The 21,164-nt window shown below is 31.2% G+C and overlaps 9 protein-coding genes across 9 annotated transcripts; 4 read left to right on the plus strand and 5 right to left on the minus strand.

Annotated features, from left to right (window-relative positions):
- Nucleotides 1-3,541: 3,541 nt before the first annotated feature.
- On the minus strand, nucleotides 3,542-4,026 carry Tsp_01346 (conserved hypothetical protein). The gene is given in 4 exon segments (XM_003377116.1): nucleotides 3,542-3,567; nucleotides 3,640-3,828; nucleotides 3,849-3,906; nucleotides 3,922-4,026. The coding sequence occupies 4 exon segments, from the start codon at nucleotides 4,024-4,026 to the stop codon at nucleotides 3,542-3,544; spliced, it is 378 nt and encodes a 125-aa protein (XP_003377164.1).
- Nucleotides 4,027-4,206: 180 nt separating this feature from the next.
- Tsp_01345 (hypothetical protein) lies at nucleotides 4,207-4,755 on the minus strand. Its single transcript, XM_003377117.1, has one exon. It carries the CDS (start codon nucleotides 4,753-4,755, stop codon nucleotides 4,207-4,209), a length of 549 nt encoding a protein of 182 aa, XP_003377165.1.
- A 710-nt stretch (nucleotides 4,756-5,465) lies between these two features.
- Nucleotides 5,466-8,065, minus strand: Tsp_01344 (rRNA 2'-O-methyltransferase fibrillarin). Its single transcript, XM_003377118.1, has 9 exons — nucleotides 8,062-8,065; nucleotides 7,572-7,733; nucleotides 7,377-7,502; nucleotides 7,222-7,316; nucleotides 6,780-6,950; nucleotides 6,587-6,719; nucleotides 6,346-6,458; nucleotides 5,605-5,760; nucleotides 5,466-5,552 (listed from the first exon to the last, which is right to left on the minus strand). The coding sequence occupies exons 1-9, from the start codon at nucleotides 8,063-8,065 to the stop codon at nucleotides 5,466-5,468; spliced, it is 1,047 nt and encodes a 348-aa protein (XP_003377166.1).
- Nucleotides 8,066-8,402: 337 nt separating this feature from the next.
- Nucleotides 8,403-11,149, plus strand: Tsp_01343 (protein farnesyltransferase/geranylgeranyltransferase type-1 subunit alpha). Its single transcript, XM_003377119.1, has 11 exons — nucleotides 8,403-8,408; nucleotides 8,467-8,520; nucleotides 9,064-9,135; nucleotides 9,536-9,638; nucleotides 9,892-10,001; nucleotides 10,080-10,147; nucleotides 10,254-10,364; nucleotides 10,426-10,587; nucleotides 10,699-10,761; nucleotides 10,913-11,085; nucleotides 11,130-11,149. The coding sequence occupies exons 1-11, from the start codon at nucleotides 8,403-8,405 to the stop codon at nucleotides 11,147-11,149; spliced, it is 942 nt and encodes a 313-aa protein (XP_003377167.1).
- A 557-nt stretch (nucleotides 11,150-11,706) lies between these two features.
- Tsp_01342 (conserved hypothetical protein) lies at nucleotides 11,707-12,015 on the minus strand. The gene has a single exon (XM_003377120.1). The coding sequence runs from the start codon at nucleotides 12,013-12,015 to the stop codon at nucleotides 11,707-11,709; it is 309 nt and encodes a 102-aa protein (XP_003377168.1).
- Nucleotides 12,016-12,519: 504 nt separating this feature from the next.
- On the plus strand, nucleotides 12,520-13,193 carry Tsp_01341 (hypothetical protein). The gene is made up of 4 exons (XM_003377121.1): nucleotides 12,520-12,603; nucleotides 12,714-12,811; nucleotides 12,943-13,032; nucleotides 13,166-13,193. Exons 1-4 carry the CDS (start codon nucleotides 12,520-12,522, stop codon nucleotides 13,191-13,193), a joined length of 300 nt encoding a protein of 99 aa, XP_003377169.1.
- Nucleotides 13,194-13,841: 648 nt separating this feature from the next.
- Tsp_01340 (BMP and activin membrane-bound inhibitor-like protein) lies at nucleotides 13,842-15,633 on the plus strand. Its single transcript, XM_003377122.1, has 3 exons — nucleotides 13,842-14,280; nucleotides 14,352-14,725; nucleotides 15,472-15,633. The coding sequence occupies exons 1-3, from the start codon at nucleotides 13,842-13,844 to the stop codon at nucleotides 15,631-15,633; spliced, it is 975 nt and encodes a 324-aa protein (XP_003377170.1).
- A 1,258-nt stretch (nucleotides 15,634-16,891) lies between these two features.
- Nucleotides 16,892-18,231, minus strand: Tsp_01339 (40S ribosomal protein S3a). The gene is made up of 6 exons (XM_003377123.1): nucleotides 18,123-18,231; nucleotides 17,966-18,069; nucleotides 17,562-17,749; nucleotides 17,364-17,489; nucleotides 17,115-17,307; nucleotides 16,892-17,058 (listed from the first exon to the last, which is right to left on the minus strand). The coding sequence occupies exons 1-6, from the start codon at nucleotides 18,182-18,184 to the stop codon at nucleotides 16,943-16,945; spliced, it is 789 nt and encodes a 262-aa protein (XP_003377171.1). The 5' UTR covers nucleotides 18,185-18,231; the 3' UTR covers nucleotides 16,892-16,942.
- Nucleotides 18,232-20,688: 2,457 nt separating this feature from the next.
- Nucleotides 20,689-20,786, plus strand: Tsp_01338 (putative lipoprotein; the record flags this gene model as incomplete). Its single annotated transcript, XM_003377124.1, has 1 exon — nucleotides 20,689-20,786. A coding segment is annotated over exon 1 (98 nt), but the record flags the coding sequence as incomplete, so codon positions are not given.
- Nucleotides 20,787-21,164: the final 378 nt, after the last annotated feature.

A 21,164-nucleotide genomic window follows, 5' to 3' on the forward strand; every position in this document is an offset into this window, starting at 1 on the left:
TGCTGGACAAAATCTGATTAAAGTTTTACTTTGATCGCCAAGCGGAACATTTAAGAAAAATCACTTACCTAAACTGACGTAATTCGAATAATTGCATTTATTTCAATTTTTTATCTGTGTTACTTTCTTGTTGAAATAGCATTTTGCTTATTAAAATATTTTTCATAAGTAGGTTAAAAGAAGGAAAAATTAATTAAATTTTTCCAAGACCAATTTTTGATTACTTTTTTATTATTAAAAATTAATATAATTTTTTTGTAATAATCTTTCTTTTTTGTGATGATTATTTTTTCAGCAGTTTTGATAAATATAAATGAATCAATTAATTTAAAAATGGATAAAACGTTTTTCTAAGTACCCTCTCTTCCTGTGTGTGTCGAACATTTATTGTATTAATCATATATTCGTATGCTGCTTGATTTTGTAAACGGAAGTCAAATCTTAAAATTGAAAAAAGATTTTATTAAATTGTAAATTTCACTGTAAAAATTCTAGCAATCTTAATATTTTACTTCTTCTTCTTCCGCAAAATGTGACCCTTGTCAGTTGTAAAATAAATTGAAGTCAAATTTCACGTGATGAATTATTCCATTACAAAAAGCAAATTTATTATTAATAGTTAATTTAATTTAATCCAATTGGTGCAGCCTTTAGCAATATTCTGTATATTCAGTTTATTATACCTGCATGAATTTGATGTATACATATTTCGCCTTGTGTTTTCAAGCTGTTGAATCATAAATTAATGCGTTGATTATTTAAGGATAAGCAGATTATTTGATTTTTCTGAATAATTTATTGCCGTTTTTTGTGCAACTGTGCACAACAACATGTTCAAATTGATGCTGTCGTAAAAGCAGCTGCGCAATCGTGGAGAGTTTCTCTTTTTGGGAATAATTTTAAAAACTGTTCAGGGAATTTTCAACGTCCGCTCTTTTGTGCATTCATAATTTTCTTTTTTTTGACTTTAAAAAGCTTTTCCTGCTCAAACATTTCTTTTTTCTATTTTCAGTTGAAAATTAGTTCTGGTTCTAATTTTTCAATTCAACTACGCAATTGTTTAATAATTAAAGCAATACTGTCATTTAAACTTTTAAATTATTTACACACGAATGGCTTTCATGCTAATTAACATTGACTATGTCGTTTATAAACGATTCGAAATTTCATTTCGTTATAATCAAAAAAGCAAATAAATCACCACCAAAGAGCTGATAATGTTTTCATCAATTATTAATTCAATTAAACATTTTGTTACGAAAATGTTATGAATAAAATACTCTGTGAAATATCAAATCAGTGGATAATTTGTTCGAACAATTTTCTTCAGGTGCTTCTAGTCTGCTCTAATATTATTGATTGTTTGTCAATTCGTTTCAACTTTACAATTATTGCCGTCTGCAAAGTATTTTCTTTTCTTAAATAAGCTTCAATAAACATCCATTAAATAATTTGCGTTTTGAATTTTGAAATTTCTAATCCCACCTTGACGAAAATTCCACTTCGATGTTCATAATTATTATGTTATGATAATAAAAGTTTAAATCGAATTTCATTTGTCAGCGGTTCTGATGAAAACATATTATTTTATTATTAATAAATAGTTTAAAATCTTATTAATATAATGATATTAGTTGATTATTTATACGATTATACGATCGTTTAAAGTAGTGTTTATGTGGGAAAAGTAATCGACTGTACAGTGTGATTAGTAAATGAATGAATGATAACTTAATTTAAATGAAGTACGTGATCGATTTGGTTGCTCGAATTGCCCTCAGCAAAAGAAGAAAGCTTGCTTATACGTTGAAGAAAGTTCTATATTTATTGAAGTGATAAGCATTTTGAAAAAATATAAGCTGGTCAAGTTGAATTTTTTCATGTTGACAATTTGTTTGTTGAATTGTCAACTAAGTATGTTAGTAAGGCACAAATCCGACGGAAGGATCGCTTCGCAAAATGTCCCTTCGAATGGCCATTTTAAAATGAGCTTTGTCCAGCGCCCGTATGTGTTCGCTATGCCATGGAGAACATGTGTAATTGAAAATTGGGCTCGTTTAAACCGACTGCTTGGGGAATTTGTCCAGCTAGCGTTGAGCGATTGCCTGGATAAATTTGCCACTGGGCTCCACGTCAGCCGGCTGGTCGATCCCAACGGGCATGTTATACATCTCCAACAGGGGTAGCGTAATTGAAATAACTCTTTTGCAGAATTGCTTGGCAAAATATGGACTCGACTTTGCAAACAAAATCTATCCACTCGAAAGCTTTTCTGATTATAATAAGTTCAACATCTGACAACGGTGCAACTTTTCAATAGTCCAATTGCGAAACTTTTCCAAATTGATTGTAACCCAGGATATTATTATTATTATTATTTAACAAGCAGTCGGATTTGTGTATCCAGTGTTTGAATTGTAGAAATTGATTTTTGATCAATGAGCCATTGTTTGTCCCGTTTGACAAACGAAATCCTCTTTTATTGTAGACATATGTCCAGTGGCAAAAGCTGGACCATTGCACAGGCGTTGTATATAGCCGTGTTTATTACAAGCGAGCTATTGAACATTATTGACCACGGTCCGCTGTGAGCAAACAATACTTCACAGTGTTTTCAGCGTTCAATTTTAAAATTCAATCTTCCGTCCGTGCACCTTGTCAAATTTATATCCCACTTTATTTAAAATTCTATTCATTCATTTTACTATTGAAATTGACCATGCGAAAGAAAAAAGAATTCAATTTCAGTATTCTCATTTTTTTTTCTGAAAAACCAAAACATCAATCAATCGACATCAAATGATATTTTTATTACCTTTTTTTGAGCAAATAATTTTTTTACTAAAATATATTCTTCTTAATGAACGCATTTTTTCAATGCAGAGTAATTTGCTAATGATCAGTGTATTAAATTTATTAGTTTCTGTTTTTGCGCTTCATTTCTACATTTCAACAGATTGCAATTTTGTGTCACATTCAGAAAGAACAGAATCCTTCTGAATAATTTATAAAAAATTCATGTAATAATTTTTTTTTGTTCACATGAAATTGCTTCATTGAATTTATAATATACTCGTATATAAAATAATTTTTGAAGCTGAGAACAGAATAGCATTTAGATTATTTTGAATATATTGTTGTGATTAACTTTTATTTATAATTTGCTGGATTTATTATCTTTTTCTATTTAGTCTGCACTGTGATTATGTATGCTCAAAGAATGATTTTTTTCAACGCTATCAATGACGTGGTGCATTAGCTATGTCGTAAACTGCTAGTTTGGCAGTGTGACTGAATTAGTCCTTCAATTGAGAAAAGCAATTCTTGCATTCTAATGCATTTAAGTGATTTATTATTATTATTTATTAATCACAGTAGACATTTACAAGTGGAATTTTATCCAACTATATCAAAATTTATAAGATACATTGTTCGTTTCAATCGATTGTTAATTGGACGACCATGGTTGATGATATTTAAATTTCTGCTTGATCAAACTGAAGTTGATTTGAATTTTAAAAGCAAAATTTTCTCTGTTTAATTATTTATTTAGTAATATCAACAAAACTGAATGATTTTTAATTTAAATGATTATAAAAATTTTCCACAATAGTAATAATAATAATTTCAGGCATTGACGTTCAGGGATTGACGCAGATGGCATGTGATGCTCGAATGATGGATCACGAGGCAAGGTCGATGACTGTGCACACCATCGCTGGCCACATGGAAGATGCTCTGGAAATACAGAGGGAAGTGAGTGATCGTGATTTTTGCGGTTCCTGCTTTGGTCGTCGTTTTGGCAGCTATGTGTCATGCTTGTACGTGCTGATAAAAATTTTATACACGGTCAACGTGTTTGGTCAGATATTTCTGTTGAACACGTTCCTCGGCACTAGCAACATACTGTATGGTTTTCACATTTTGTTGGACTTGTTGAATGGTCGTGAATGGGACGAGTCGGGAAATTTTCCCCGAGTGACGATGTGCGATTTCGAAGTTCGAGTTCTCGGCAACGTCCACCATCACACTGTCCAATGCGTACTGATGATCAACATGTTTAATGAGAAAATATTTTTACTGTTGTGGTTCTGGTTCTTCATGGTCTCGTTGATAACCCTCTGCTCATTGTGCCATTGGCTCATCATTTCGCTCGCGCCCACGCAGCGCGTACGCTTCATCAGAAAGTACCTTCACGCTACTGAGCTAGTCACTGACCGCCAGTCGGTGAAAAAATTCGTCCACAAATACCTTGGTCTTGACGGGGTCTTCTGCCTGCGGATGATCTCCGCCCATGCCGGTGATATCATGGCCACAGAGCTTGTCGTTGCCTTGTGGCACAACTTCAACGACAGGGTCCGCAAGTCGCCGATCGAGATGTTCGAAGGCGCCAATATGGTCATGCAATCGCCGATCAAAATGACCGAAATGAATTTCAAAAGTTGGCTGTTGGGGCAGCATCCGAACAAAGCCATGTTTGAAGGTGGAAATCCAAATCGTGGCAAAGGCAAAAGACGTAAATCCGATGGCTATTTTACTTTTGTTTAGTTTGTTTCTTAAAACTTGTCCATCTGTTAGGCAGGGACCAAGTTTGAAATGAAGAACGCGGCCCGATTCTGCATACAAAATACCAAGGAAAGGTCCTGGTCCGAAAGGAAACAACATCAACAGTACAAAGTCGCAGAATTCTGTCCAACTCTGTCTTCTGCTCATCAAACATCTACATGCAACCATTGTGCCATAATAATAATCCATTTTGCACTGATTAAATTATGCATGTCAGGTATGCTGAATGAATTCTTAAACACCGCACACGCCTGCAAGCCTGATTTTCCATACCCTTTCTTTTTCTCCCTCCCTCCCCTCTTTACCCTCTTCTTTTTACTTATCTTGAAACCAACCACATCTTAGTGGCCAAACGTTATGTAAATACAGAAAAAATATAAAAAATACATAAAACTCTCACCCGATGATTCCAGCTCGTCAAATTTGAATACTTTTGCTCTTTCTATTTTAATTTATTATTAATTTTCACATTCAACCAAAAACTGCCACAACAATTGTCGTCAGTTTGTACTTATTAACTGTTTCACTCTGTTTTTGTCAACTGTTTTTGATTTGCTTTAAACAGCATAATAAGTTTTCAGCTTTCAATCTTTTATTTATTGTATTAAACATTTTTTCTCAAATTCATGTAATGAAATTATGACTTTTACATTACAATTCATACAGTACAATCAATGGCTATGAAATTCATTGATGTAAGAAAAAAATTTTTTCTAATCTTAAAAATGAAAATTTCTTATTTTCAATTATAAGATTTCATTTTTACATTTTCTAAAAGTATTAAGATTTTGTTTTTCACTACTTTAACCAACAGTTGTAAAAGAACTTTCAAATTTTATAATAATAATATGACTGCTGAAAACTACTTAACTGATAAAACGTTCATTCAAATATATAGTTTATTTATAGTCAAACGCATCATCAAAAGAAGCACAATAAAACAAATCTCTGATGTTTACGTTGACTGCTTCTTTACTGCAGTTGGTCTAAAAAGTGAAACATAAATCAATGTATTATTCATAATTTAGAAAAAAAAACATAATCATACCTATACTCGCCAGTTACTACTGCATGATCGCGTTCATATGGCTCCAATGTGATCTGCTCGATTGGTCTGACTTTCTCTTGTTTCAGTTTATTAACTTCGCCCGCAAACACCACTTCAGGCTCTGCAGTGGAATCTATGCAGTTCGCCTGAAAATAAAATTAAAATAATAAAACGTCATATCATAAAAACAGCATAACATTCATACACTAACATCAATTAATGTTAAAAAAGAAAGTAGGCATCATTTAAATTATTGAAATATGAAATTGCTTTACCTTTAAAATTTTCATTCTTATCATACACAGAATTATCAATATCATATATATAACTTTTGCAAATGTTTCTTATTACCTATTAAAAATTAAATGAATAAAAAATATATATTGTGTAGATTAAAAATGCTTACATTGTTTTTAATTTTAAAATACTACTTTAATAAAAACAAAACATGGTAACATGTATATGCATAAACAAATCTGAATTTCAAATTATTATTATCAATTTTACTCACTACTCTATAAACCTGCTTTACTTTAAAGCATTCCATATATAGCCACAGAATACTGCATGATACAAACATAAATTCATCGCTGTTTCAAAACAATACAAAATAAACATATTAACAATTTTAATAAAGAAAAAAATTTATTACTTTCTTAAGAAACTGCTCAAAAATACATCAACTTCCATTACATTGTATTGCATGTTTTACCAATAACAAAACAGCTTACTTTTATCGACATTACAATATGACCGCCGTTTCTCAAAAAGTGATGAGCATTGAGCGTTACAATACGAGCTTGATCTGGCTGTGCAATATCAGCAAATATAGTATCAACCATTCCTACAGTTGTGACATTATATTTTATGTTACATATATACAAGTATTTCTTCACAATAGTCTTGTTAAATAACATTACATTTTGGTATTCTTCATTACTTTCTTATTATAATTTTATTTTAAAACTATACCTATTAGCATTCGATATTTATGAGGATGCCTAGCATCTTCAATGATTGGAACCACGTTGTTACGCTTCTTGGCTACATTTAAAAGATCGCGGCCAGAACGATGACTGAATTCTACCGCATAACATATTCCTTCCTGAAATTTTAATTTTTTACATTATATTAAATACAAAATACATACATTTATTTAAATTACCGGTCCTATAATATCGGAAACGTGAGAAACTGTAGTACCGCTAGCGGCACCTAAATATAACACGCGACTGCCAGGCTTCATAAAAATGTCATCCAGTCCACCCATAACAGCAGCAGCAAGTTTACTTCGAAATGGATTCCACACACGATATTCCTTCTTTTCTTCACCTTCCTGCAAAATAATGAACATTACAAATAAAATCAGATGTGTTCTGTTTAAAATAAAATGCTAATTAATAAATAAGAATTTTCATTTTGATTTAACTTCGTCCTTATTTTCTTAATACATTACAAAATTTACCATCTGTAGTAATTATTATTGTTGTAAAAGAAATAATACATTTTCCTGATTGCATTTTTTGTTTCTGAAAACTAATTACACTGACCCAAGCAAGATCAATGCAAAATTTTAACACATTTAAAAACTGTTCTTAAAACAGTACTTCAACTGATATTCTCTTTTCGCCATAGACTGATTCGCCAGGAACTGAGTTAAAAGTAACAAGAGCATCTTCTTTGCCTCTGGCCATGAAAATGCCTACAGAAATACAAATAAATATTAAAATAACCAAAAATCAGTAGAAAAAATAAAAAATACCTTGGTGACGATGAGGCACAATAACAACAACTTTTCCGCCACGAAATCCGCCTTTCCCACGAGGAGTTCCTCTACCACTTCTACTACCACGATCACCACGAGAGAAACGACGATTACCACCATCATCTTGAAATTGAGGTGCTTATTCGAAAAGTACCGTAGGAAAGGAATAAAATTTAAATAACTGCTCGTTACTTCGATCTGCACTTCGACTTCCACCTCGCCCACCGAAACCTCTCCGACCACCGCGACCTCCACGATCTCCGAAGCCATCGCCACGACCTCCTTCTCTATCTCCAAAACTTAGACGTCCTCTTCCACGGCCACCTCGGCCACGGAAATTGCCACGAGAAAAATCTGAAAAAAACAAATTTCAAAAATAATAACTGCTTTTAATTGTTGTATTTTATTCATTTTCATATACTCTGCCAACTCTGACATTTACGTTTGAATTAAAAATCACTGCAACAACTGAACTGTATTATAAAAATACAAACTGATACTGAACTTCATTATTTGACTTCATCATGAACACTAAAAGCCTAATCTTTGGTGCAGATAAAAATATAATAAATTTAAATATTTCTTTAAAACAGATTATAACTAATATCAAATTTTCACTTCAACAATTATATCATAGCTTCAAGTGTAAAACAGTATCAAGCCTGTTCAAGCAAATTCTTACCCATTGTCCTCAATTTGTCGCTTTACTATCAGTCTGGGGTTTCTAAAAATAAAAATAATAAAAGTGATAAAATTAAGAAAATTTAAAGTTCAGTCTAAAAACATTTACCAAAAGAAAAGCAAAATACATGATGACCATTTCCTATATAATGATAATTGATAATCGATAGCTTTATGAAATAAATTAAAATAGGTTAAATATTTCAAATAACTTACGAAAGTATTTTTAAACATAACTTTTAATGCCACTTTTGTCATTTTTATGAGGTCAACAATAGTTTTTCCCAACATTTCTACCACCCTACTTTACACTTTTATTACATATTTCCATATTAATAACTAATGAAAGTAAGTTTAAACTTTTATTGCACCTAAATTCAATAACTTAAATTAAAAAAATTAAAAGTTTCAATCAAATACTGGATTTATTAAAAGTTTGACAAAACTTCGCGATATTACAGTAAGCTTTTTGATAATAAAGATATGTTTTAATTATTGCAATTTCTATTAACGTGAACTTTTCATAATTAAAATAGAGAATTTATTTTATTTAATTACGCTAAACAGAATTAATTATAATTTTAAAAGAAGATTAACTTAATTTTATAAAAGGACGAAATTTGCTTCAAATTTACATAAATTTATTAAATGAAAAATTGAATAATTTCAAAATTCTTCCTGAACTTTTTGTAAAAAAACAATTAGAATGAAATGGAAAGGTTGAATTGAAAATGTTTTATGTTTTTAAGATTTTGTCGTTTTCATTAAAAATGTATACGGACTGCAATTTAAATTAAATAAGAAAATTTTTTTAAAATATTCTTCAATATAGTGGCAGTTTTCTTTTTTCTTTTGTTTAATTTGATCCTGTCAGTATACTGAAGTGTTGAATATCTTGAATTTCTTTAAATCTATCGAATTCATCAACTTTAAATGAATTTCGAAATTACGCGATACTGATAAGGACAGATCGAAATTTTATATATTATTTTATAATTCAAAGATATGTCCTAATATATGTGGCATAGCGTGCTTCGTTGTGCTTTTGATTCTTTCACCAATTGACATCATTTTTGTAAACATTGCTTTTCTTTCAAATTGCATTCATTTGAATTCTTTTTATCCAAATATCGTTATTTTATTTACTTTACTTATTCAACTGTTTGTCTTAATCTTGACAAAGAAGAATTTAAAGATATTTTATAAATCTGAGATGTAATTTTGAGATGGATTTTGGTGTAATCTTTTTTTCTTGAATGTAGAACTTCTATTGTGCAGTAAAATTTTGCTGTTAAAATGAGAAAATGCAATGCGAATAACGATTGTTAAGTTTATTTGAATTGTAAACCTGTTGATGTTGAATTATTTTATTTGTATTTTTAAACATTAATGCTTCTTAATATTTATGTTTTTGAAATTGTGTATTTTCACTTTTGTTGAAATTTAAGAGAAAAGTCGATTAAGCGAGAATTCAGATTTGCACGATGGCTGAATCACAGTGCGTGTTCAACTCTTCAGAATTTAAAGACGTGCAGCCGATTTATCTGTCAGAAGAAGAATCCGGCGTTATTAACATTAGTTGTAGCAAAAAATGTAATCCATAATTTTGTTTATTTTGTTAAATTTACATTTGTTACTTTTCACTTTTTTATATGAACATTACGTGCAGATGAGCAGAAAATGTTTTAATCATTGTGTAATTATTGTAAATTTTGAAGATTTGAAGAATTCATTTTTTTTGAATTAGACAAATACAATTCATTAGTTTAAATATTTATTAGAAAAAGAGTATGATAATTGGGTTTTTGACTTGAACTATTGCAAGTTTCAGTTGAAGACGTTTATGCATATTTTCGTGCCCTGTTTAACAAACAAGAAATCAGCGAACGGGCATTGAAACTCACTGAAGAGGCAGCGAATTTGAATCCTGCGAATTACACAGTATGGTAAGAAGTGGTTGTAAAATTAAAATAAAAAACTTTATGATTGAAATATTAATTAATTAATAATTACGATTAGGTATTATCGTCGAAAAATACTGAAAGAATTGAACAAAGATTTGAAAAACGAAGTAGAATTTTGCTCTCGTATGACAGATGAAACTCCAAAAAATTATCAAATATGGTAGTTGTTTTCTTTTTTCTAAATTTTATGTGTTGTTTAATGCTTTATGAAAAAAATAATATTTTTAAGGCATCATCGACGACTTTTAATTGAAATTCTTAACGACCCAACTGGCGAGTTGGAATTCACACAATCAATGCTGCAGGAAGATTATAAAAATTATCATGCTTGGCAGCATCGGTTTGAATATATGTAATCTTTGTTTAAGTAGTTGTTAACTGTATGTTTGAAATAATTTTAGACAGTGGTTGATTAGTCATTTTAAACTTTGGGATAATGAATTGGTGTATAGTGAAGAAATGATCAAAAAAGATGCTCGAAATAATTCCGCTTGGAATTATCGTTATTTCGTGATCAATTCTACAACTGGTTTTGATGCGCAGGTTACCGAACGCGAAATTCAGTACGATATTGCATAATAATTTTCAAATATAATTTATTTGATGTTTCAATTTACAAAAGCTTTGTATGCAAGTTTTATTCATTTTATTTTACATTTCATTGTTTATTTCAGAATGACGCTGGAAAATATTAAAAAATTGCCACACAATGAAAGCGCTTGGAATTATCTGAACGGGTAAGAAATTTAAAATTATCCTTCATGTATCATTAAATTAAAGTATGATATTGTAAAAAGAAAATTTTATCAAGTAATTCAAAATTATGTAATCGAATAATTGATTAATGTTTTTTTTATTTTAAATATAAACTGTGCAAAATTGCTTCAGTATTGTGGAAGATCGAGGTCCATCTTCGTTTGAAAATGTAGTCAACTTTTGTGAATATCTGCTTTCACAAAAACAAACCTCTCCACAACTGCTGGCATTTCTGTACACGGCATATTTGGACAAATTCCAAAAAACTGAAGATGAGAATTTCAAAAATAAAGCAATCAAAGCAAGTTGATCTTGTTGTCAAGCATTTGTTGTAATTATTTATTTACAGATGTGCGATATGCTTCTTGATATGGATCCGATGCGTCGACATTTTTGGCAACAGTACAAATCGAATGTGAAAGCATGACCATGATTATATATTATATTAATAATAAACCATTATATACATGTGAATTTATTTGAAGAAAAAAGAAGTTATTATACAGTATTATGTTTATATATATATATATATATGTATATATATATATTGTTTTCTTTTTCTGTTTAAGCGTATAAAACAAAAAATTGAAAAAAATAAGATGATGATTTGAAGAAAATTTTTAAAAAGAATTATTATACGTGGGTATTTGGAAATTATTCTTAATTAAATGGTGGCTGTTGATTTGTTTGACATTGACAAGTGAATGGCAAGTAATTCATGTTTTTTTAACGATTTTAAAAGCAAATGATAGCAAACAACAGTGTAAATGTGTTTTATTGAAATATAGATGGATATTAAATTTGAAAAAAAACAAACATGAATATGTATAATATTATGTTTCGATTAATAATCTTTGAGAAATATCATTAGTCATTTTATTGGAATAGAATATAGTTGAATTTATAAGTGATATTTAATGTGCTTGTCAATCAAAAAATCCGAAATGAACAATGAACGCAGGTGGTGTCTCGAATAACATACACGGCAGAGTGGTGGTAATTAAGTTGGGTGGTCGACAATGATCATTAGCCATTTGGATGGGATATACAATTTCACTGTATTCATCAGCCGCCCGTCTCGGGTCAACGAGCAGCCGCTGAGGTAGAAAATGGGAAGATGCACAAAGAAGAGGAATTAATTGTCGGCCGTTGCAGAACACACACAACAGCTGACCGGCAAACCGCGTGCCGTCTGCGTAAAAACAATGAACAAGTGTTTCAGCTAATGGCGCCATTGTCAGCGGGCCGGCTTGGCGGCGCCACTTCTGTACACTGTTCCCCGACCTGACCAATCAGACGCCGCCGCCGACGATAAGTATTCACGTTGATCAATCGTGTTGCTCCATTGGAGAGGTAGAAAAAATCCCAGCAGTCCTCGTCGTCGTCGTCGTCATCAGTAAACGGCAAAGCAACGAGGGGCCGTGAGGAACATTTTTATTGCGATTATTATTTTCTGCGGCTGACAGTCATCATGCCCAACGTCGGTCATAATTTTACCTGCTCATTGTTTATTTCATTCATCTTTGCTATTCATTTTGGTAAGTTCACAAAATTTTCTTTTTCAAACAACAATCATAATTAACAATTTCGTATTAAATTATCCTATGTACTACCCTTATTGAGTGTGTGGTGGTGATTGCTGCATAGAAACTCGAAAATTTTCCCTGGTGCAGTTTTTATGCTGTATTATTGTAGTATTTTTTAATTCTTATCTTCCTTTCTTGTTAAGATGTGAATATATGCAAATGTTTGCTGTTTCAAATGCATATGTTCAACCGCAACAGACTGCACTGTTGAATGACCAAATGATAACTTTGATGAAAGTTTTTTAAATGAACAATAAGCATCATTGTGAACTAATTGTATTATTGTTAAATTCATCGAATATTATTGAGCAATGAGCCGACATTACAGTATATAACAATTCAGAAAGGTGGAGGCATTTGATGTGAACTTTATTCCGCCTCGGCCATGTTCAAGCAGTTTATTTTTATGTAGACAAGCTACACTTGACCCTGTTGATCCGACTGGGTTATGTTTGTTTAGCGAGTTATTACAAAAAAAGAGAGTAAGAATCATTTCTTCTTATTATTTTATAACATATATTTATATTGTCTGTGAATAAACAGTGTTTGGAAATTTGCCATGATTTTTTGACCTAGCCTTATCCGCAAAGCTGGTGCGGTTTGCCTTGAGAGGACTGGTTTTCAGTTAACATCAATGATTAACAATCATGATAAAGCATTGCTAAGGTGATATTGATCCACTAGATGTCTAGACAATAATCTGACAAGCAGTTTGTTTTCTTTTTTTTTGGCTATTTTTCTTCTATTTTTCGATCATAGGCATATATATATATATAGTTTTGTTTATTTTTATCTGCAGTTCTAGACCAGACGATGCCAAGATATGATTACAATGTGTTGTCATGAAGTTGGTGGCGCCAGATGTTTTTATTAACAGCTTCAAATTGACGCAGGAACTGATTTATGTCTATCAGGCGCATTCTAATCTCGCTTGATCAGTAATCAAACAAATTAAACTTGTGCAAATATTTGAAAAAATTTTCACTATTCTTTCACATTCTTTGAAACATGGCCCAACTGCTTTAAAGTGAAAATACCTTTTTTTCGAAATTATTTCATGATTATTTATTTATTTTTATTAAAAAAATTTTGAAATGTTTCATGAACAAAATTTTTTTATTTTCATAAGGATAATAATGTCAGTAGATTGTATTTCACAATTTCGACTCTTCTCAAGCACACGACAGTATGATATAATTTGTTTTCATGTGGGTCACTGTAATTAACTATTTTTTTTATCAGGTCGAAGGTGCATCTGACTGTGGGGTCATTTCCGGCGTTGTCTTTCTTTCAGTTTTTGGTCAGAATGCTCTGACCCGTTAGAAAAACTGTCTGTCGATTAGTTTCCAGATATTTAAGCTTCATGAGAGAAATTTTTTCTGGTAAAATTTTTTCCAATCAAGCTCATATTCAATAATTAATAATAATAATAATAATAATAATAACATGCCTGTTTTGTTTAAGTGCAATATATTATGCATTATGCATTTGTTGCTGATGTTGCTTATTTGCTGCATTTGAATTCAGGTGAATCATTGTTACTGCGATGTTATTGCAATTTGCCATCATGCATCAAAAGTGCTTACATGTGCAAATCGAAGATTGGTTGTTTTGAAGATTTTGAACCGTCATCGTGGAAAAACTCAAATCAAAACGGTGTTTGGCGTGGCTGCTTGGAACTGAAAGCAGAAAAGCCGTACAAATGTGTAACAGAATTTACACTAGAAACTGTCGGCAAGAGTGCAACTGATGGTCATCGTTCATTGTCCAGTGGTGAAAAAGCTGCAGCACTGTTGGAACAGTTATCAACTGCTGCGGTGGTTCGATGCTGCAAGGAAGATATGTGCAACTATTTCAGCTATTCGGATATCCAAAATCAACATTTGCAGTCGGATAGTATTTTCTCTGAATCAGGTATGGTTTTTTTGTTGTAATTAAACCTTTTACAAATTTTGATTCATCCCTGAAATGATGATATTTTTAAGACGATACAACAGTCGACGATCGACAGAATGGAAGTGAAACTTTTTGGTTTCAGATAGCGATTATTGCAATATCATTAACAGTTAGCTGCATGTTTATAATTTTCCTCATCGTTGGATATTATATTTCAAAAACTGGTGCCTTCAAGCTTGCACATCGAACTTCAGATTGGAAAGCAAGACTTTTAAGTATCGCTGATCAGAGGCCAAGACTTTCGCTCAACAATTCCTCTTTGCATAAATTTAATTTAAATACATTATTGTTTGTTGAACCTAACCAGCCGGTGAAAAGTGAAAGTGCCCGCACAGTGCTTGTCTCACCAGTCTCTTTATTTTCCACCGAAGATACGGCTACCAAAAATGGGGAGAAGTTGCCAGTTATTGTAATTTTGAAATAACTGTAAATAAAATGCAATGACTTCACCACTCTTGAATTTTATGAATTTACGTTTGTTTTTCAAAAATCTATTTGAAAGCATCATCACCTGATGTGTACGTGAACTGTTGAGTAATAAAATTTTTCACTCTTTATATGGCAGGCATTATTCAGCTAGCATTGTAAAGTAAAATTAAATAATAAAAGCACTATCATCATTATTATTAAATGTTTATTTTTACAATCAATTTCGTAACAATATCGTCAGTGGCTTTTTAAAGCGCATCTTTTGTTATTTAAAAAACAAATGAGTAAATAAGAATGTAACAGATGCAGCAGTGAAATATTGTTACTTTAAATTTTATGCAATTTTCTTTTATATGTACAAATTTATATAAAATAAAAATATATGTGAATTCAATAAAGCCTTTCAATCGTTAAATATGCATTTGCAGTTGTGAGTTAATATAATATCCAACTTTTTAATTTCATTTCTTTGTTGTGTGTTGTATTTTATTTGCATTAACTTCATGCTAAATAAAAGCGTTTTGCTTTTAAATACCAATAAAATAAACTTTAATAGCTTCTCAAATGAAAAACAATTTACATAGTAAGGTTTTTACTGAAGCAAAATTATAAAACATTCTGTATTAATATTAAATCAAAACACATTAACTAAATTTAGTATTATTATATTCATTAATTTGATTTTTTGATTATTGTACTGCATTTCATAATGTTATCAAGAATTTCGATGTTGATATCGACGATAGTCAGGTTGGCAGCGACTTTATTCTTTTACGCGGAAAATTTAAAATTCCTTCTACAAAATCACGAATCCGTCGATCAATAATAGACTTACGTCAAGTCCCTTCGGTTAATTCAGTTATCACTCTAAATCAGGGCTAAACGAACTTTTTATGACATCGACCCCATATGATTCCTTGATGCCTCATCGACTTCCAAATTTGCAAAATGAATATTATTAACAATAAATTTCTTTATTATAAGGTACCCTTTTTCCCTTTACTGATTCTCGAACAGATTCATTTTACTTTTATGATCAATTATTCTTTCTTCAATTTGTATATCTGTTCCTACAATAGCCGTATTCAGGTAAATAATGATGTAAATAACTTCATGATGATGTTGAAGGTGGTTGATAATTTTTTATTTAACTATTATGATATTTTTTACTTGAAAACTTGGCATCGTTAATGAGAAGGGTGTGCTTGATGAGTAGCAGCAAAGGCACTGATATTTGGCTGGAGAATGGTGAGTTTTAGGCGTAAGTTACCACGTATTTCCAGGTTCAATCTGTTCCTCTACTTTGTCCTTTCTTGTGGTGTCTCTTGATAGTTCAGAAAATTATAAATTACTGTTCAACGAACTCGTCCAAAAAGATTCAATTTAGTCAATATATGTTTATGTTTAAAAAATTTTAATCCGGGCAGTATTTTGAACACTAATCTATTTCTCATTATCAAATTATTGTATTATTATCTTAATATTTAACATCACTTATTTATTTATTATTAAAAGTGTTACGTAACCTTTCAACACATTATCATAAAGTACTGTCATTTATCTGTAATATCACAATCCAATTAGATTCGATTTTCATACTAAAATTTCAAAATAAATTTATTTGTAGATTATAAATCGATACAATTATAACTTATAACTAATACCATTTAGTGAGTTACTGTAATTTTATAAATTTCAAATTCACCTGTAACTAGACAAATTCATTTTCTGTACTTCATTTTCTGAATTTACAGTACTACTTATCAACACATCTACGTCTGAAAACTTGATCACATATGATTAAGTTTGACTGTCCTACGTTTGATTACATAATCTATTTTTGATGATATTAATGCTGAATCGAAAAATGTGCCTTGTGCTGTACAGCTGCAAACATGATTTTTTGCATTTTATCTATTCTTCATTACAAATTTTCATAAATCCTTATTTGCCACCATGTACTGCACGTCAAATATCATTAAGATGCTGCTTTATATACAAAATTAATAAATACCTCATGTACAATAAAACAGTAAACATATTACAAAGTCATTTTGAAAATCACATAAATTAATCAAAATCAAATGAAATTACTGTTTTCTTATTTATGTGCCGCTAAATATGTTAAAAAAGAAACATCCTGAACTGCCATTTTATTTTCACTTCATTACAAATGTCTTCAATGATTATTTCAAACGCTGTCTAGCACTGGTGGATCATAGCCTTCTGGACGATCGACAAACGTTCCAACTTCTTCTTCATCAGCTTTTTTTCCTGACAATCCGTGCATCTCCATTAAACGGCTCACTGAAAAGTTACTTAAATTATTTAAACACTAGCTGTAGTTTTCTTGAAAATATTACTTTCAAACTTTGGGGTTTTCAACACTTTCACTTTACGAATGTAAACGTCGTGAAGAGGATAAATTCTCTCGCATGCCTTTTCTATGTCTTTACCAATGCTATCAGGTATCAGTTTCTTCACTACACCTTTCAAGTCGGAATTTGAAACTTCTTTAGTCATAATTTCGACCATTTTCACATGAATAGCTCGAATCTAAATTTCAGCTTTTAGTGATAAGAATAATAATAAACAAAATAAAAAAAATATACTTGTGAATGTTGCGCATAGCAAGTCTTCTTTTGTTGCTCTGGCTGACGTCTCGTAAAACCTATGCAAAATAATCGTAGAAAATATCCATCGGTAGTTTTTACGTCAGCAAAAGCTTCAATAAGAGTCTAAAACAGAAATGCATGAGTAACCTTTGAACTTCATACTACAGATCTGTGAAAATATGTTAAACTTCATACCTGCCATTTTTTAACCAAAGAGCACAATTTATCTCGCGTGAAGTTCATTCCATGGAAATTCGTCAAGCAAGTGTCACCTTGTACATATTCACAAATCAGTCGAAATTTACGAAAATCCGCTTCATCGTTGTTCAAATCACCAAGTGAAACTTCATACACTCTACCCTTTAAACCTTCAGACGCAATTTCTGAAATCATATAATATTAACATATATACATATATGGATACTAAAGCTAATTATAACAAATATTACAATATTTTAAAGTACAAAGAAATGAATTATAAATCTCCATATACATACCACCAAAAATAAATGATAAATTAAACAACTAAAGAACAATTGAAAAGCCAACTTTTAATGAACTTAAACTAAAAGTACAACACTATATAAAAGGCTTATTACTTGTGCCTTGTGTACGATTAACACATGTTTGTCCAATATCTCTATGCATAAACAAAGCTGGAGCTTTTACATTATACCATTCTTTTCTCGTGAAAGGATCAACGCTGAAACAAACAACATTCAACCATAAATCGCACAACAGAATGAAAAAACATACACTTTCTTTTTTCCACCTTTTTTTCCGGCTTTTGAAAGTCTCTTATTCTTTCCGACAGCCATTCTGTTAGTAGTCGGTAACTTCCATACACTAATTACTGAAATACTGCCAACAAATCTACAGTTGTTAATTCCGAAATTGATCTGCAAGTATAAATGACAATAATACAGTAAGAATAAAAGATAAATAAGATTAATTGTGTACTGTAATTTGAATATAAAAATTCATAAAAATAGCAATAATATAATTTATAAATTAAAATAAACGTGTTTTATCAGCTCATAATATTGAATTAAATATTTTCATATAATGATTACCAAATACCACAATATTAACAAATGATTTTGTACATGAATCATATTATTAAGCTAAAAATAAAAAAATGACGAAACATAAATGGGCAGATGGCCAATGTCTTGCTGATTAGCAGGAGGAAATGGATTTTAGAGGTAAGAACACTACAACGAACTGAGAGGTTCCAATGTAATGTTCGATCCAACTGTGTGCGGAACAGTTGAATTTCACTAACGGGTCACTGGCCCTCTCTCAGGCTTATCAGCGTTAATTAAGTTCGGGAACAAAAACACATGGAAACTAAAATTTATTCAGGAAGAATCGCACAACACACACACAAACACGTGGTCACACTTCCGCTCGCGTTCACGCTCGCCCATTACTCGCCGATTACGTCACCACTACAACAACATCGGTTACGGTAGCAGATAGGGATGTTTGCAACCTGTGAGGACAGAGAAATAAAAACTTGCCAGTAGCGATGAGTACAAGCTGCCAGTATTTTTGGAATCCTAAGGCCGGCTCCACACAGGCCATACGTAACGGAATTTAACAATTTCTCTATTCAAATTCTGCATTTAACACAACAAAAGTTTTTTTGGCAAAATAAAAACTAATTAATTTTAGGTTCGCACACTTTGTAAATTTCCTTCGAAACAGTTTAATTAAAAAATACGATTAAACTAGGCCAATTCATATACGTCAGAACCAGAAAATAAAACAAAGAAATGTTATTATAACTTAAACCATAGATGAAGCAGATACAAAAAAAATTTGCATGCGTGCAGTGGAACACGCATCAAATGATAAAAACAAAAAACATGATACAAACAAAGAAAATTACAGAACATCTATGTTGACGCCATTAACATCCATATGAAAAATCAATCATTGGAAACACAAAACAGCAATAATATGCGCACAGTGAAAAAACATTAATACTAAGATGCTTTTCTCTCATTGGTCATTACCCACGCTATTTTATTGGACCGTCAAATCTTAATCACAACTGAAGAGTTTGAATTAATGAGCAATTATACAAAAAAATCCAATGCGACAAAGACTTCACTGAGCAATTAGACAAGGAAAACCAATACGACAAAGACTTCACGGCCAAATAAAATGAAAACTAATACGACAAAGATTTGGCGGTCTAATAAAATAGCGTGGGCAAAGACCAATGAGAGAAAAGCGGGACCGAGTAAAACCACCCCTGTAAAAAAGATAAAAAAAATCTCAGCTATAATGAAATCAATTGTATAGAAAAAAAACATATAAGGGCGTTGAATTCACTATGAGTAAATAAACCACCTAAAAAAACAGAACTGACTACAAATGGCAAATACATTTTCATGGCATACAAAGAAAATAAAACAGCAACGGAAATAATGAAAATTCAAAATACGAAAAACATTATAACGACCACAGTGCGATAATTTAAAGAAACCAAGAATCATAACTAATAATAAACACAAATAAAAATGGAATCAAAAGACAAAAGAAAACAATTAAAGCAATTTTACAAAATAATAAAAGTCATACCAGTTCAGTAAGATTTTCAAGAAAAGGCTTAGAAGCAAATGAAGAAAAACATGTCAACGATAAAACAAAAAAGCGCACATTATACAGAAGCAGCAAAACAAAAATAAGAAAAATGTCTAAATTTCAGGGCAGCAGTTGTCCACAATCCAAATAGCGGCGGTACAAGTTTTATGCAACTGTTGATAAGTTATAGAAATGAAATCAGTATGTAATTTGATGCAAACAATTATGAAATTGAGAAATTACAGAACAATAGAATCGACTTAACAATTTAACACCAATGGATGGTGATGTAGGAATGCAGTTCATCTTGCAGCGAATGAATCCCGTAGCGTGAGCACAAATATGATGGATTTTAAAGTTTACGCTTACATTACTTCGTTTAATTATTAAGAATTTAAATAGTTTTACTAATGGGCATTGAAAACGCATTTTCACAACACTGTTTTTTTTATTAAGAGTCCATACAACAATACATAACAATACAAGTGATAATAAAGTGTCTCAAAATATGCTGCTATTCATCGGTTTTCACAGTATAGGGCAACGAGCATCAGGAGTGTAGCTTCCACAGTCCACCTTGTTCGGGAGAGTCGTTTGTTGATGGTGCCTTTGACAATGCATGTGGTAGGATGGAGTAGCCGACAAGACGTTGGAAGAAATTTGAGCCAATCGTTTCCTCTCGTTGTGCATTTTAATCAGGAAGCCGTCCATGTAACCATATTGATGCATGTCCAGTCGTGGAACTTGGTATCCTGGCGGGTTCTGCGCAGCGGAACTGGATATCATCGTCGACATTGACGGAAAAGTGTACGTAATAACATTAATGTACATTGTGAATGATCTCTGATCACAACAACTCGAAAAAACGAAATGAAATTTTTTCAGAAAAATGCTGCTTATATACATTTCTTAGGGGTCAGTTTTGTTTGAAGTATTGAAAATGGACTAATAGGATTTGTCGTCCAAGCAGGGTTTGTTTTGCACATATTGCGCAAATATGACAGTATGAGACAATTTTATACATTTTACATTCAAGTACTTGAACATTTTTATTCCGTAAACTTCATTCTCAGCAAATTTACGTTATTACAACCGAATAATGAAATTTCATGAAATAAATAGCTATAAAAAACAAACTGCTCATATTCTTATATATTATATTTTAATTGTATTTCTTCAATAATGACGTAAGAATCCACCACA

This window comes from Trichinella spiralis (assembly GCF_000181795.1).
Source record: "Trichinella spiralis strain ISS 195 chromosome Unknown Scfld4, whole genome shotgun sequence".
Classification (NCBI taxonomy): Eukaryota; Metazoa; Nematoda; class Enoplea; order Trichinellida; family Trichinellidae; genus Trichinella; species Trichinella spiralis.

Excerpts from the sequence above, each read along its gene's own strand:
- Tsp_01344 (XM_003377118.1), bottom strand. Across the intron at positions 6,459-6,586 it reads TAAATATCGAATGCTAATAG|GAATGGTTGATACTATATTT; the intron begins GTATAGTTTTAA and ends TCACAACTGTAG. Across the intron at positions 5,761-6,345 it reads ATATTGTAATGTCGATAAAA|GCGAACTGCATAGATTCCAC; the intron begins GTAAGCTGTTTT and ends TTTTATTTTCAG.
- Tsp_01346 (XM_003377116.1), bottom strand. The coding sequence starts at position 4,026 with ATGGTGGACGTTGCCGAGAACTCGAACTTCGAAATCGCACATCGTCAC. Across the intron at positions 3,568-3,639 it reads ATCTGCGTCAATCCCTGAAC|TTTTGTTGATATTACTAAAT; the intron begins GTCAATGCCTGA and ends AAAATCATTCAG.
- Tsp_01345 (XM_003377117.1), bottom strand. The coding sequence starts at position 4,755 with ATGGATTATTATTATGGCACAATGGTTGCATGTAGATGTTTGATGAGC.
- Tsp_01342 (XM_003377120.1), bottom strand. The coding sequence starts at position 12,015 with ATGGCGCCATTAGCTGAAACACTTGTTCATTGTTTTTACGCAGACGGC.
- Tsp_01339 (XM_003377123.1), bottom strand. The coding sequence starts at position 18,184 with ATGGCTGTCGGAAAGAATAAGAGACTTTCAAAAGCCGGAAAAAAAGGT. Across the intron at positions 17,750-17,965 it reads TAATCGTACACAAGGCACAA|AAATTGCGTCTGAAGGTTTA; the intron begins GTAATAAGCCTT and ends ATATGATTTCAG. Across the intron at positions 17,490-17,561 it reads CTTTGGTTAAAAAATGGCAG|ACTCTTATTGAAGCTTTTGC; the intron begins GTATGAAGTTTA and ends TTTCTGTTTTAG.
- Tsp_01340 (XM_003377122.1), top strand. The coding sequence starts at position 13,842 with ATGCATTATGCATTTGTTGCTGATGTTGCTTATTTGCTGCATTTGAAT. Across the intron at positions 14,281-14,351 it reads TAGTATTTTCTCTGAATCAG|ACGATACAACAGTCGACGAT; the intron begins GTATGGTTTTTT and ends GATATTTTTAAG. Across the intron at positions 14,726-15,471 it reads AAAATGGGGAGAAGTTGCCA|AATTTCGATGTTGATATCGA; the intron begins GTTATTGTAATT and ends AATGTTATCAAG.
- Tsp_01343 (XM_003377119.1), top strand. Across the intron at positions 9,639-9,891 it reads ATCCGGCGTTATTAACATTA|TTGAAGACGTTTATGCATAT; the intron begins GTTGTAGCAAAA and ends TGCAAGTTTCAG. Across the intron at positions 10,588-10,698 it reads GTTACCGAACGCGAAATTCA|AATGACGCTGGAAAATATTA; the intron begins GTACGATATTGC and ends TGTTTATTTCAG.
- Tsp_01341 (XM_003377121.1), top strand. The coding sequence starts at position 12,520 with ATGCAAATGTTTGCTGTTTCAAATGCATATGTTCAACCGCAACAGACT. Across the intron at positions 12,604-12,713 it reads AAATGATAACTTTGATGAAA|GTGGAGGCATTTGATGTGAA; the intron begins GTTTTTTAAATG and ends CAATTCAGAAAG. Across the intron at positions 12,812-12,942 it reads GACCCTGTTGATCCGACTGG|CCTTATCCGCAAAGCTGGTG; the intron begins GTTATGTTTGTT and ends TTTTTGACCTAG.